Raw genomic sequence first — 15,343 nt, forward strand, 5'->3', positions numbered from 1 at the left:
CCACTGCAACCCCTGTGACAGACCCTGCGGCAACTCCAGCCCCTGTTACAGTCCCTGTGGCCACTGCAACCCCTGTGACGGGCCCTGTGGTCACTACATTCCCTGTGATAGGCCCTGCAGCCACTCTAACCCCTGCAATGGGCCCTGCAACCATTGCAACCGCTGTGACGGCATCCCTGCCCCTTTCAAGGCAGTGAAAAGTCTCTTTCTCCCATCTGCCGGCATCCCTCTGCCTTGCCCTTCAGACGGGAAACCTGCGGCAATGGCTGGGGCAGGGGCAGAGCCATGGTCTCTGCACAGGCTGAGCGGTCTGCAAGGCTGGGGACAAGTACACCGACTGGTACCTAATCCTGATACTCTTCTGGCGACTATATCTTGACCAAAATGTGAAATGGCTGGAGGCCTTGACAATAGCTTTGCTGAGAATTAGAATAGCCCCTAGAGCTAAAGAGAAAGTTAGTCCATTTTAATTATTGTATGGTAAACCATACGTTGTGAATGAATTGGTGACAGAAGGAAGACAAATGCATGTTAAGGGGAGAAAACTGGGTTAGTCAATATTTGCTCTCTCTGTCTCCTGTATTATTGTCTCTCCTCAGGTATATACAGGAACGATTACTGGTTCCGTTAGACATCCCTGTGGTGGTTGTTGATTATAACTTTGAGCTGATAGATGCTTTATATACCCCAAAGTGGGACAGAAATGAACATTTGGAAGAACCTGGCTGAGAAAAAGGACTGGAGCAGTCCCTGGCAAATGGTGGGGCTGTGTTTCCACAGGCTTCATTTTTTCTGATTCTCTTCCTCATCCCAGAGAAGGAGGGGCTCGGGGGAGCGAACGGCTGTGTGGTGCTGAGCTGCCGGGCCGGCTTAAACCTCAACAGGGCTCAAATTCTCCCACTGCTTTGGTGCAAGGAGAGCTCTGGGGACAGAGGAGGCCCAGAAATGCTGGGAGGAAGCTGTGCTGTGACACAGGAAGGATCTGTGGAGGGCAAGGGACACTGGGTCCCTAGAAGAGCTTGGTGGGCAGCCCCTGGCTCCCCTGAGTGTGCTGGGCACACGCCCGGCAGGCATTATGGTCTCTGTGCATGGCACAGGGGGTACTCTCCACTATACCGTGTCACCTCCCTCCGGAATGAGGAACATTGCTACTTTTCCCAGAGGCTGGAGGCAGGAGGGCTGATCTGCAACATCTGCAGCATGCTGTCTGTATTGTGCAGGGCCTGCTTGAAGGACAAGAAGTTGTGGCAGGATTTCAGTGGTCCCACACCCCTCCAAGAGAGCGTTCTGAATTCCCCCTTACTGCCAAGAAAGGACAGCCACAGCTCCGTGCGCTACCCAGGGGAGGCCACGGGGCAGAGAAGCTGCTGTGTGCAGACCAGCCCTCAAGCACTGGATGCATCCAGGCTGATGGCAAGGGTGAGAGGGAAGGGAAGGCCAAGACCCTGCACTGCCAGGATCTTCACTTGTCTGTAAATAGAGGAAAGCCAGGAGGCAGCCACCCCTGTTTCCACCCCTGGGGCAGTTGATTCCAGGTGTACTGGATGCTCCTCCAAGGGAAAGCAAACTGTGGCCTGCACTCTGCTGCCAAAGGGATGGAGAAAAATGAATGAGCAATATATATTGTGGCATACCACTTGGCTGCCTTTGATTCCAGTTCATATTGAAGTTCGAGCGTGTCTAGCATTGCAGCGCTTGACTTGATTTGGGCCACGATAGTCCACTGTAGGTCTCCACTCGCCATAGGCTTTTGCAGTGGCCATATGGGACTGTTAAAGAGTGAGTGAGTCTTGCTGGTCACTCCTTGGCTCTCCAGTCGACAAATCAGTTTATGGATGGAAGTCAGGTCTCTGTCTAGTGCAATATCACTGCCGGTGCACTGTTGGGGTTGTGATCAGCACCTGCTGATCATGTTAAAGAAAACTTTGTGTTTTGCTTAAAATTAAACAACTACTTTAAGAATGCCATCCAGAGATCAGTCCTGAGGCAGGATAGTTATGAGTGGCAGGGAGTGGCCCTGTGGCAACTCCAACCCCTGTTACTGTCCCTGTGGCCACTGCCACCCCTGTGACAGGCCCTGTGGCCACTGCAACCGCTGTGACAGGCCCTGCAGCCATTCCAACCCTCTCCAGACGCCTTGGAGACAGAGGGCATTAAAACTTGTCTGCGTTGGTTGGTCTCTCAGAGGACCCTTCTGTTGTGGGGTTGCTGAGCGTATGGGAACAGGTATCCGTCCACTTGCCTGTGGTCTCTGTGTGGTATATAAAACCCATTTGGCTCCTAGTGCTTTGGCTATCCCCTGGACTACTTCCAAGAAGAAGTGTGGTCTGACTGTTGGGTTCCAACAGTACACAGAAGAAGACGTCTTCTGTATATCTGTAGAACCAATACTGAAGAAAATGAATCTTCATCAGATATAGTCGTGTTAGCGTACATGAAAACACATAATCCACAAAGTGATTATATGAAGGTGCTTTATTAGGCGCCGGAAGTTAAGGGCATGCCTGCCCAAATCTAACTTCGTCTGATTTGTTCACTCAGTTCTCTTTTATCTCCTAAAATATTACATATGCATTAAGTTTCACAACACATCTATGCATATTCATTTCCTAGCTCCGCCTAGCCCCGCTTCGTATGCTAATTATCTTATCAGTCCTTCTGCACTTGCGTATTACTCTCTGGTGGTCGTCCAGATGGTCGTCGGGATGAAGTAAGATGTCTTCATCAGAGTTGAACTGTTTAACCTTTTCTTCTTGTGCATGCTCTCTGAGCCCTCGGTCTCAGTCCAAACCGCAAGGTTGTTTTGATCCAGTTCCCATGGTCCAAGAGGCCCCTGTTACCTAGATGTCTTGCAAATTGAGCATTCTTTTAGTCCTTCTTACTCCGCATCATGAATTGGTGCATTCTCCCACGCTGTCCTTGCACATATATTTTGTATCTTCCAAGCGAAGCCCCGGAACAGTACATCGCAAATGTAACATATATTAAGCAATATTGTATTATTTCATCTTCTATTACCAACAGTCGCCAGAAGAGTATCAGGATTAGGTACCAGTCAGTGTATGTCTTTGGTTATTTTATTTATGGCCCACAGGTCCTGCACAAACCTGTATTCTCTACTGCTTGGTTTCTTCAACGGTGGAATAGGGGCATTAAAGCTGGACTGGCATGCACAAATTAATCCATATGATAGAAACTTGTCTATCAACAGCTCTTCTCCTTTTCTTGCTGCAAAACTAATTTGATATTGGGGTACCCATAAAGCCATTGCTCCAGATTTAACTCAGTCTGGACTGGGGACACATTTTTTTGCTCTCCCAGGTTGTTTTCCTGCCCAGGAAAATTGAGTTACTACATTTAAAACCTATTCAGGTACCTACTGGTGCCCTCCCAGCTCTAACAGCAGGCAAATTTGGGCTTGCCAAGCATTTTCAGGTGAAATCTTAACTTTTATCTTGTCTGTAGAAAAGCTCACTTGGACATTTAATTTGTCTCTTCCCAGCAAAGGGAGAGGTCACTCAGGCATACATATAAACTGGTGTACTAGCATTCTTCCCCCGCTTTTAGAGTCCGTTGGCTGCAGGAGTGGTCTTAGGGCCTGTTGCCCTCCAGCACAAACTATCTGGATTTTTGCCTCAAGCAAAGGTCCTTTACAGTTGTCACTACTGAATGGGTTGTGCCACTGTCTAAAAGGAAATCAGTTGTGTCTCACTCAGTCTTAACAGGAACCAGGGTTTAGAGACTGGAATTTCATTCCCTGGTCTCCATCATTCTGAGTCTATATCTTCCAACATAATCAAATTATGCTTCTCACCTCCTCTTTTCACCTTCTTTTTCGTTCCCGATGGACACTTGTGTGGAGACTTCAGTAAAGCTTTTGACACTATTTCTGACAGCACTCTCCACTTCTCCAGCCTGTCCAGGTCAATTCCGTCATCTGTGTCGTTGATAAAGATGTTGAAGAGCACTGGACCCAAGACCGACCCCTGGGGGACACCACTTGTGACAGGCCTCCACTCAGACATAGAACCATTGACCACAACCCTTTGGCTGTGACCAGCCAACCAATTCTTTATCCACCTAACAGTCCATCCTTCAAACCCATACCTCTCCAGTTTAGAGAGAAGAATGTGGTGAGGGACCAAATCAAGGGCTTTACTCAAGTCCAGGTAGATGATATCCATCGCCCTTCCTTTGTCCACCGATGCCGTCACTCCATCCTAGAAGGCCACCAGATTGGTTAGGCAAGGTCTGCCTTTGGTGAATAAAAGTAAATAAAACTGTTGCTGTGTCATATTATACTGCAAATTCCATGATCCCTATAGTTCAGAGGGAGTTTGGGAAATTAATCTGAGGAACCAAAGCAAACATTCAGATGAGAAATGTCAGCATCTATTCACAATGCTGCACGTGGTGTCATTTTCTGAACACACACACTCAAGTCAAACTTCAAAATCAGGCATCTTAAGGGCAGTCAGAGAGTAAGTGAGCATATTAAACAATCCCAACACTACACTTCATCACCGTGTTTCAAACTGGGATTTTCAACATTCAGTTAAGAGGGTCTAATAATTCCCGGAAAGTTGGTTGAAATTCATGTTGTGGAGAAACAGCGCAAGAGTACCAATATGCAAAATCTTTGAACGACTCTAACACAGTTATATGGTTGTGCAATATCCATACATGAACAGACTGCAAAGCTGGTGGACCGGGAAGATTGCATGCAGGAAGTGAGTCCCAGCAGTTACCTCCCACCAGCTAGGCCACACCTACTGAGCACATACTTCAAGTCCATCCTAAATTCAAAGTACTGTTTCTAAGTTGATGTATTTCACTTTGCAGTTGGGGCAGGTCTATAGGAGGTGTGTCCAAGAGTGTACGGTTCTAAAAAACACAGCTTCACCAGCCTCCAGTGTTGCTAAAAATGCATGAAATGCTAAACAATTCTGGTAGAATGGATAAAATGGTGTGCTGAGATTTAGTATTTTCCTTGGAAGGGATAAGGGAAAAAAAAAAAAGGTCTTATTGAACTCATGCAACTAGAAGATTTAAAATAAGAAAGGCAACTTTGCTACCTTGGTGCAACTTCCTGAAAGCTTCCTACGTGCTTTGCCCAGCAAGCACAAAGCAGCAACTACAGTAAATAATTCTAATAAGATTTGCAGTGATGTGTGATTGTCTGCACATTCTACTTTAGGTGTACAAAGATTAATTCATTCACTTTACTACGAGCACTTAAGAGGGAAGCGTATATTGAAAAAGAAAGACACTCTGTAGTCAATGGAGGGAGAAACAATTTGAGGGGGTGACTTGTACTGTTTTTTTAGGATGTGAGTAATTACATTTGCAATTTGCATTTGCGATTTGCATTTGCAATTTGCATTTGCAATTGCAAATAAGTTGTGCCACACCACTGAATCATGAACTTCTATAGAAAAAAAAATGACAAAAATATGCAAATCTAAAAACAAAGGAAATTTTATTCAGCTCTCCCACAGAAGATATGTATTTTTGAGAACATTACTAATATGCAGCACAAATGCTGTATTCCAAGCATACATGCTCAGACTGTACAAACACCAGAAATCAAAATACTTCAATTATAATTTATCTTTCCCTATAGAGTGGTAAAGATGAGCTGAATAGTCACTAACCTAAGAGTTTGAAACCAAGAATACAAAAACTCTTATATAACGAACTTTATTGCAAATCAAATACTATTGCTTTAAGGACAGTACTTATAGTGGCTATTTTTTCCCCCTAAACTACAGAACATTCAAAAATTTAACCTCTTCCAGAATGTAAGCAGCATGAAATAACACTGAAAAATCTCTGGTTTGGCTCTGAGCATATATTGCAAACTGAATGAAGAGAATCCTAGGGAATATTGATAACAAATCTTCTAAATGAAATTTTAAGATCCTCACACAATTCTATCATTAGTCATGTAAATCTCTATGCTTTTTAAAGAGCTTAAGAATGATTCTTCAAAACCCCTTTAATTGCTGGTGAAGTTCATTGGTTTCTTTTCCCCGACATCCTATGGCTCTGCCCACTGGAGGGTCATGAGAGCATGGCGGCCAACGTGGAAGCTCATGGTGCCAACAGGTGATCTGCCCCAGGACATGAGAAACTAGTGCTTTTCCCATGAGTATGAACTGAAAATAACTGCAATGGTGGCATCGTACTATCAGCATGGTAGCTTACGTATGAGCCTAATGCTCCTTAAGGTGTTAAGTCTCTAACACCTACTTACTGCAAAGTCGGAATTTCTTCATGGGGACTGTAAGGCTGCCTTAATATTTCACATGAGCAAAGGCTTATTTCTGATAATGGGTAAAAGCACATCTACTAGTGCAAGATGAACAATGAGGATCATGCTTTCTATGTCAAAAGCCAAAAACATTTTCAAAAGCAGTGTTTGCTAAGGAAAAAAAAAATGAAAAAAAAAAAGTTTATGGATTCTTTGCTGTTCGTTTATCCATCAACTAAAGTCCTGTTTGAAGTGTGGCAGTTCATAAACATTTATCTGGGTTTCCACAGAACTAAAGGTTTATGTCCTCATGAAATAGAATTATTTAGGTACACAGATCTTTACTGCAAATATTTTTACAAATGAAATATACGGATTTTTTTTTCTTTCTAAATGGCTCTGAAGAGAATAATATGCATGAATATTCATGATTCATTTTTCACTTAGGGGATATAATGAAGCTCAGTCCTCTCTTTAGATTTCGGTTGAATGCATGTCATGATATGATCACTACTCAGCCCGCAATCAGCTTGGGTCTTTTGATCCCAGTAAGATGCAAAACCCTCGAGCATGCATTAACTTATCCCATTTTCCTTGGCTCCTAAAAAATAGCATCAACTGCAAGACGATATTAAAATTCACGGAGCCATTTTCTGGGCCTGCGTGCAAGAGCAGCCCTGAGAGGAGCTGAGCACAAGGGAGGGTCCCGAGCCAGCCTCACCCAGCCGGGGACATGAGGTCACAGAAGGACCCTTTGTGACCCACGCTGGTGACACCTTGCTATAGCCGGTGCTGGCAGTGTCCGTCAGGACAGCAAGGGGACAGGGCAGGAGCGAGTGGGACTGGCGAGGAGCCCCCGAGTGCAGCCCACGTCTTTCCCCACTGCCCGTGGCAGTCCCGAGCCTGCCCCCTCCTGACCCTCACCCCTCATCACTCTCAATGGAGCAGAGACCCCCAAGCCGCCCCAGGGTGGCCTGGGAAGAGGATGAGAGCTCCCAGGAGTGCAGCTCTCTATTGGAGCCCATCGAGGTGTGCGAGGTGGAGCCGCTGCAGCCTGGTGAGCGAGGGTCTGCGCTGGGGTGGGCAGGGCTGGGGCCGGCCGCGCCCCCTGCTTGAAGCCAGGGCCCCTTCCCTTGCTTCATCCTTAAGCCCCTCTCTACAGCAATCCTTGCTCTCCTTCTGTCTTAGATGCTAGCTGGCTACCTGTGTATGAAGAGGAAGAGGAAGCTGTGGACTTCATCGAGGCCTACGTCAGAAACCCGGAAAGGGTAAGAGCAGCCCTTTCCATGGCGGCTGTGCCTGCATGCCCTGGCCGTGCCGCGGCTCTGCTGCCAGGCTGCTGGAGGGCTGCTGGCAGGGCAGAGCTGCTGCCCTCCAGGCGTCCCGCACAGCTCCGCACCCCGCAATGCTGCGGTCCTGCTGGCTGTGGCTCCCCCCCTCACGCTCCCTCTTGGAATCTCTGTGGCTGCCAGGATGAGGTGCAGAAGATGAAGTTCCTGAGGAACATCGTCACCGTGTGCACAACCGCCCAAGAGAAGGGCTTGTTAGAGGGCCTGGACATCTTCTGCCGCGGAAATAAGCTGGCAGAGAACATCCAGGTGAGGGGACATCTGGCGGGCTGGGGATGGGCGCGAGGCTCCCTGGGCATTGGGCGGGGTGTTTGGGAGCAAACATACATGGACACCAAGCTACCCCCAGTGGGATCTCGGGTGCTGCTCAGCATTGCAAGGTGCAGGGGGGGCACTCTTGGCTGGGGACACCGGGACTCTGCCAACCCCGCCGACAGTGCTGGCTCTGCTGGCGCTGTGTGCCTGTGGCTGCCAGGTCCCATCCAATTTGTGCTCTCCAGGCGCTGTTGGAAGAGAAGCCTGTGGATTACCTGTGCACAGACGTGTGGCAGGAAGCCTTGCTTGCTACTGCGGCCTTGAGGTACGCGCCCAACCCCGTCCCTGGCTCGGCTAGCACAACCCCAGGGCATGAGCCAGGTGGCCCTGACCCTGGCGAGCATACATCCTCCATCCGGGCAGGCCTTTGCTCTTCCATGCTCGGGACTTGTCCAGAGGGCAGAGGGAGCCTTGCAGCTTCCTGACTCATCTCAGCCTTTGCCCCAAAGCAGGAGGTGTCAGGACTGTCCTCTGGCCCAGGCCAGCCTTGCGGAAGAGGTTGCATCCCCTAGCAGGGCTCCTCATCCCTCCTATGAAGTCCTGCCCGTGGGAGGATGTGGCGTAATGACCACACGGACACCAGTGTTCTTTAAGGGATCAATAACTTCTTTATTGAGGGCATAACTTCCACTCCCTTAGTGAGGACGGGCTCCCTTCTTATACCATTCGCTCTACAGCAGTACTTTTCTACTAATTATTCATTGATCAACAACTTTGCCCGGCAACAGCAAACACCCAGCAACTTCCATGTCTTAATGGCTGGAGAACAGGCAGTCCGAGCCAGCAAGGCGTCTCCTGAATCACCCTTCTTTGTTCCTTCTAAACTCTTTACATTCCTCATGGCCTCATCGTTAAGAGTCTGATGTTATCACCAACCATGGGGCTTGTCAACCCCCATGGCCACGCTTCCACTGGAGGACTGTGTCCATCTCCCTTTGTCATCGAGGCACCGTTTCCAATGACAATGTCTCTCTCTCTGCAGCACAGTGGAGACGGCACTGGAGGGTGAAATGTTGTCTCTCGTTGCTGCATGCATTAGCAGGGTCTTCTTTCTTCTGAGAAATGGGGATCTGGACGCTTGGTTCACTGCGATGGTATGTGCTGCTGAGCCACAAGAGCCCCCATCCCCTGCTCTGTGTGCAGTTTCCTCCTGCTTAGAAACAACTGAAGATCCCTGATGAGGCAGGTCTCGGCCTGCTTCCCTCCACCCCTTCCCTCTCACCCTTGCCACAACACTTTGTCCTTCTTGCAGCTCCTGGAAAAGCTGGACATCATGCTGAAAGCATTGCTGATCAACCCTCCTGCCTCCAACTTCGAGGAGAATTTGCATAAGATCTTGCAGGTTTGTAATTTTCACAGTGTTGGGCTTCACAGTGGCCGTTCCTCACCCTAGAGCGAGGTGACATGTAATAGTGGAGAGTGCCCCCTGTGCCGTGCACAGAGACCATAGTGCCTGCAGGGCGTGTGCCCAGCACACTAGGGGGAGCCAGGGGCTGCCCGCCAAGCTCTTCTAGGGCCCCAGTGTCCCCTGGCTGCTGTCAACGTCCCTTGCCCTCCACAGGCCCTTCCTGTGTCACAGCACAGCTTCCTCCCAGCACTTCTGGGCCTCCTCTGCCCCCAGAGCTCCCCTTGCAGCAAAGCAGTGGGAGAATTTGAGCCCTGTCCTTGTGCTCCGCACTGACAGCACCTGGAGCTGCCATCGCCCTGCTTTCCTGGTCCCCCGTGCTTTCCTTGCCAGGTGTGAAGGGGGCTTTGCTCCAGCTCTGAGGAATTCCATGGTGGACAGTGCGAGTCCAGGCAGTTCTGCTGGAGCAGTTGTCAGCTCCCAGAGCAGACCAGCAGCTTTTCTTCCCGCAGGTGCTGCTGTATTTCACCACCTCTTCGAGCCTAGTTGTACAGGCAAATGCCACGGAGAGGATCTGGAAGCTGGTTGGTTTCCTGCACAGCTATTTCTGTGAAGAGGTAAGGAGCCAGGCACCCACCAGCCAGGCCATCTCCCTTTCCCTTCTCACAGATTCCTGCGAGGCAAACCTGGGCCCAGCACAGGTGGGGGCCATCAGCACGTCTCTGCCCTGAAGGGAGGGTCTTTGCTCCTCCTTTCCCCTGACTCAATGTGTCATGTCTTCCTTCCTTCCTTCCTTCCTTCCTTCCTTCCTTCCTTCCTTCCTTAATTCCGTAGCCATTTGGAAAATACCTCCAGCCTTCTCAGAGGACAGCCATCGTCCTCAGGACTCTTGAGATGATGAGAAACCACAGCATCGATGATGATGAGTACGATTATGCCGAATTCATTCTGGACATAGCCGTTCAAGACCCTGCCTCCTGGCTGATGGATGTAAGTAGCCTGTGGCTGGATTGCCCTGCCCTTGAGCCCTTTCATCCCGCGCTCGTATCCTCCCTCGCATTCCCAGCTCTTGGGCAGCAGTTTCAGTGGCCCCTGGGTAAGTGGCTGAAGTCCAGTGGCAGCTACATTCTCTCCTGTGTCTCCTCCAGGTGCCAAAGATCCTGAGGTTCATCCATGAAAGCCTGAGCGACTGCACAACTTCAAAACACCTGAAACTCTTTTCAGTACTTTGCACACTGGCCAACGAGTTTCCTAGGGAACTGCTCATAAGCATCTTGACAGACCTTCCGACACTTGACAGGTAGCAGCCCCAGCTGCCCTGGGGGCTTTTTCTATGTGGGGAGAAGGACCTGGGGAATCTCTGGCCCCTCCATCGCACGGTGCGCATCCTCCCAATGGAGTGGGCCCCTCCATCGCACGGTGCTCGCCAGCCCTGTTGGGGCAGCCAGGGCCTCAGCATCCAGACCGGACCAAGGCAGCCCAGAGACCCCATCACGCTCCCTCCTGCCCCTCCTGCTTGCCCAGCCTGGTCCCCCAGGGCTCCCTAAGCACGGGGTGGGGAGGTCCAGGGCTGCAGGACAGCCCGGGGCCTGCGGGGTTGTTCTGGGTCACGGCGCTGTGACCAGGGCAGCCCTGCCAACAGCGTGTTCTGGGCTTGCAGCACTACTCTGGACATCTGGAAGGCGACGCTTTCCCTGCCAATGAATTCAGAGAAGAGCTTGCAAGAGCTACAGAATGTTCTCCAGGACAAACGGGTGTGCAGCTTCTTTGAAGTCAACACCGTGGACTTAAGCACCGTTCACTTGGCTGTGAGTAACCAGACAACACACCTTGTTCCCCTTTGGGGCTATGTGTGCTCCTCCAGGAAAACAGGCACAGTCCTCTCCCCATCCCATCTTCCCCAAACTGTCACCTCTCCCAGGACACGAGGACGCTGTCCCTTAGGGCCAGCACCAGCACCCCTCCACCAGCCATGCGGGGTCCGTGTGCTCAGACAGGAAGCCTGCCCCTTTCCTGGCAGTGCTCTCTTTACCCCGGCTCCTGGCAATGACTGGGGCAGAGTCAGGACAATGGCTGGGGCTGGGGCAGAGCCATGGCCTCTGCACGGGCTGAGCAAGCTGTGAGGCCAGGGACTAGTAGCACCTGTAGCCACCTGCTTCCAGTGCCTGCTTTGTGCCAGCTCACGCTGGTCACGGAGCCAGGAGCTGCAGGGTGCGGGGTATGCTGTAGGCTCTGCCCATCTCTCACGGCTGTGTTTGTTTCAGATGATGCGCCCCAAGGATCAGATACTAGTGGATTTATGTGACCCAGAAAGGCTCCAGGTGTGTCTGAGGCTTCAAAGCCTGCCGATGCTCTGGCTGGTGCTCAGAGCCCTCACCATGTTGTCAGAGAGACCTAAGATGGTGAGTGGGACATTGCCAAGTGAAGCCCTGTTGGCAGCCTGGTGCTGGGGTAGGAGGCAACGCCATGGCTTGGCTTGGCTGGGAGGCAGGAGGTGGGGTGGGTCGTGGTGTGGCGGGTTGTGGTGGGGTGGGGTTGTGGCTGCCTGTGGAGCTTTCCAGAAGCTTTCCCGATGGGTTCCCTGGGAGCAGGTGGCAAAGAGGGTGACTCAGCAGGGGATACAGCATCTTTGCTCTCCTGAAGTCCCTTCCCTGTGCCCTGCTGTCCCCACAACACCGTCAGTGCTAGCAGGAAACAGGGCAGGAGTCTGGTGCTCCGTAATCAGAGTATTTTGGCCAGGGTGGCCATTCACCTCTTGACTAAAACCAAATGGTGTCGTTCTGTACAGGGAAGAACATTGTTGGTCCTGCTGCCGGACGTGATGAATACACTGCAGTATGACAACACGCACATCACTGTGAAGGCCCTGACTGTCTTCAAAAATGTGATCGGTTACCTGGAGAAGAGGGAGGCCAGCCCCATCGCTCTGGCACTGGCTGAGAGACTCCTGCCTCTTTTCAACAACGTAAGGCTGCTGTGGGTGACTGAGCCCTGCAGATGGGCACTCTGCAATGGCGTTGCCCTTCAGCCCAGGCCTGTGGGCAGCACTCGGGCCGGGCCTTCTTCTCTCTCTGCTCCTCTGGGCTCCTGTGAGCTGTCTTCTGGGCTCTGCAGTCCAACGTGGCCTCTCCCTGTCGAGTTGAGAGCTCTGGGCAGCCAAAGGCTTCTGTTCTGGGGGCAGGAAGATGGAGGCTGAGCAGTCTGAGCATGCCCCAGAGGCATTATCAAAGGCCAGCTACGTCTCCTCCTCAGCCCATTCCCAGGAGAGCTCTGCTTTGACATGGCTGGTGCGGCTGGTAGTAAAAGTGGGCCGGCTGGGACTGCACTCTGAGGCACAGGCACCCCGTGCAGGAAACCTGTTGCTTTGCCTTGTGCGGGCCTCCAGCTCCTTTGTTCCGAATACGAGGCTTCACCCTTCACATCAGCCACCCTACGGCCCTTGCTCCCCATGGGCAGGGGGAGGCTGGCAGTTGCTGAAATCCTCCTTTTGTCCTCCCTAACAGGTGTCCAGTGAGGTGCGAGAGCGCTCCATGCTCCTCTTCAAAGACTTGATGGAGTCTGTGGTGTGGTGGAGAAAAGGAGCAATGAAGACGACCGTGCGCAGGGCCCTTATTCCACTGTTTTTCCGGATGAGTGATGAGGCTGAGAGCGTGGCCAAGGTACAGATTTCGGAAGTGAACATTGATGTGGGCAGTGGGCAATCTGACACCGCAGGGGTGGTCTGAGCATCAGGGGCCACGGCAGCAGGCAATTAGATGCCTGGAATGTGTGTCTGTGGTGCCATCTCCCTGCCTCTGCTTCTCCACAGGCGTCTGCAGTAGTCCTACTCGCTTGTACAATGTTCCTGAAGTGGAAACAGCTTGAGCACCTGGCTCAGAACGAAGACACCACTAGGATTACGGAGTACTTGGTAAGGAGAACTGCCCAGCCCCAGGCCCCAAATGGACAAGCCTGCCCGATGTGCCCAGGCTGTGGGCTGTGCAGCTGTGCGTGGCCTGCGCTGCTCCAGCCCAGAGTCCACCGCCTGCTGCTGCACTGTGGCTCCCTTCCCTCCAGCACAGAGCCCCAAGGGCTCTTCCGCAGGCCCCCCTGCCTTCCCCACCCCCAGGATGCGGGAGGAGACCCTAGCCCATCTGGGCCTTGGCAGCGGGACAGAAGGGTCTCCTAACTCTCTCCAAACCTCAGCCCCACAGAGCTCCTGGCTGGGAGCTGGGGATGGCCTGGGGGAAAGGGGGAGGGGGGTGCTGGCAGGAGGGACTGGTCCGGCTGGCTGGGGAGGGTATGTGAGCCCCGCGCCCTTGTGCTTTCTCCAGCTCAAGCAGAAGAGCAGCAGGGTGGACGGATACCTGCAGCAGAGCCTGCTGTACCTGGAGGATGCTCAGGCCAACTTGCGACAGAAGGCTATCAAATTCATCGGTGAGCCCAGGCCCCGCTTCCCTGTCTGGGCCCTGGCCTGGCAGCAAGGCGCAGCCCTGTGGGCCCTGAAGCCCCTGATTGTACCCCCAGGAGCCCTGTGCCTCCCTCAGCCCCCTGCCCATGCAGGTGGGCCTGGTGTGTGCCTTGCTCAAGCCCCCCCTTAGGCTCCGTCCTTGGCGGGGAGCTGGAGGGGACGCAGCCAGGCTGGCTGGACATGGGGCTGTGCTGGGAAGCAGGCTCTGACCATAACACTGTGCCTAGGGCTTGCTGTCTACCATGCTGGCATCCAGAGTGAGGAGAAGCTGAATGAGCTCATCCAAGGTGAGTGCGGGTGGTGCTGGGGGTGCTGCGCCCAGTGGACAGGGGGCAGAGCCCACGCAGTGTGCAGCCATGCCTTGCCCTGCTCCAGGGAAATGCTGCAGTGGCAGAGGGACGTGGGGGGACATGTGGGATGCTCCTGAGCAGCAGCTTCCAGCTGATCCCTTTATCCCACTTGCTCCCCCTGGCCAGGGAAGGAGACAGGTGGGGCTGGCGTGGTCTGGAGGCATGCCAGGAGGTCTCTGAAGGTCGGTGGGTTTCATCTCTGCTCTGTTTCTTTCTGTTGCAGCCCTCCAACCTGTCACGGAGGATGTCGATACATCAGTCTGTGTTCTGGCAGCTCAGACCATCCTACGCCTGAGAAGACGAATTAAGAGGCCAATACCTCTATGGGTTCAGCTTGCAGAACTTTTCTGCTGGCCCTGCATAGCCAGGGCATATGGCTCTGTTTGATTAAAGCTGGAACAGCAAATCCAGTCTCGTTGTGTCCTTCACATGGGCAGCAGCCTGAGTGCCGTTCCTGGCCTCTGCCACTGTGGGCTATCTGTCAGCACAGCCTGGCTGCAGGATTGTTTGAGAAGTTCAGCCCTTCGTTACGCTTTGCCCTCCAAGTGGCTGAGTTTCTTCACCCGTGTGGAAGTCTTTTATTTCAGGAAACAGAGGGTAAAAGCAGCCCCTGGAGGAATGAGGATTGCCCCAAGAGCTGCCTGATGCCCACGCTTTCCAGCAGCCCATGGCAGCGCAGCATGTACTGGGCCACTGCGCCCTTGCAGCAACCTCCCCTGGCTGCCCTGCTGCACCTTAACACTCCAAGGGGAGGAGGAGAGAAGCTTGGGCCCAGCCTGCCCAAGCCTCCTGAGCCGTCCCAGGGCACACACAGGCACCTGTTGTCTGCCACGGTTTTGTGGGCTGCCCGTGATCCCTACTGCACAGGAAATGTCTTGACTGCTCCAAGCTGGAGATATTGTGGGGAGCCATATGTCTTGTTCTTAGGTCGCTGCCCACCGCGAGCAGGGAGGGGCGACCAGCGCATGCGCACCACCCGCAGCGTGCCGCAGTGTCGGGTGTGGGAGCCCGTGCAGCAGGGCACAGGGATGCTGTCCCTCCTCCCTTTCGAGTCCATCCTATACACGGGCAGTCCCTGTGACTGCAGTTCTTACCATGGTCTCCACCAGCAGAGAGCTTGCTCCAAAAAGGCTGTGGTGCCCCAAAGGGAGGGCTTGTCCAGAACCATGGCCGTACACGTCTCTGGCTGCAGGGAGTGCCAGAGCCTGCGGCTGCCAGGGGAGGGAGGCAGGTATTGCACCTGTGTGAGGTGCAAGCAGGTGGGAGATCTGGTCAGCGTGG

At 52.5% G+C, this 15,343-nt stretch overlaps 1 protein-coding gene across 1 annotated transcript; it reads left to right on the top strand.

Moving 5' to 3' along the window:
- Positions 1-9,694: 9,694 nt before the first annotated feature.
- LOC121063420 lies at positions 9,695-15,135 on the top strand. The gene is made up of 10 exons (XM_040543840.1): positions 9,695-9,879; positions 10,097-10,252; positions 10,411-10,562; positions 10,923-11,070; positions 11,527-11,664; positions 12,766-12,921; positions 13,071-13,172; positions 13,576-13,678; positions 13,940-13,999; positions 14,286-15,135. The coding sequence occupies exons 2-10, from the start codon at positions 10,157-10,159 to the stop codon at positions 14,447-14,449; spliced, it is 1,119 nt and encodes a 372-aa protein (XP_040399774.1). The 5' UTR covers positions 9,695-9,879; positions 10,097-10,156; the 3' UTR covers positions 14,450-15,135.
- The last annotated feature ends 208 nt before the right edge of the window (positions 15,136-15,343 follow it).

Source organism: Cygnus olor, unplaced genomic scaffold (assembly GCF_009769625.2).
Source record: "Cygnus olor isolate bCygOlo1 unplaced genomic scaffold, bCygOlo1.pri.v2 scaffold_95_ctg1, whole genome shotgun sequence".
In the NCBI taxonomy this organism is placed as follows: domain Eukaryota; kingdom Metazoa; phylum Chordata; class Aves; order Anseriformes; family Anatidae; genus Cygnus; species Cygnus olor.

Excerpts from the sequence above, each read along its gene's own strand:
- LOC121063420 (XM_040543840.1), top strand. The coding sequence starts at position 10,157 with ATGATGAGAAACCACAGCATCGATGATGATGAGTACGATTATGCCGAA. Across the intron at positions 10,253-10,410 it reads CTGCCTCCTGGCTGATGGAT|GTGCCAAAGATCCTGAGGTT; the intron begins GTAAGTAGCCTG and ends TGTCTCCTCCAG. Across the intron at positions 11,665-12,765 it reads TGTCAGAGAGACCTAAGATG|GTGTCCAGTGAGGTGCGAGA; the intron begins GTGAGTGGGACA and ends CCTCCCTAACAG.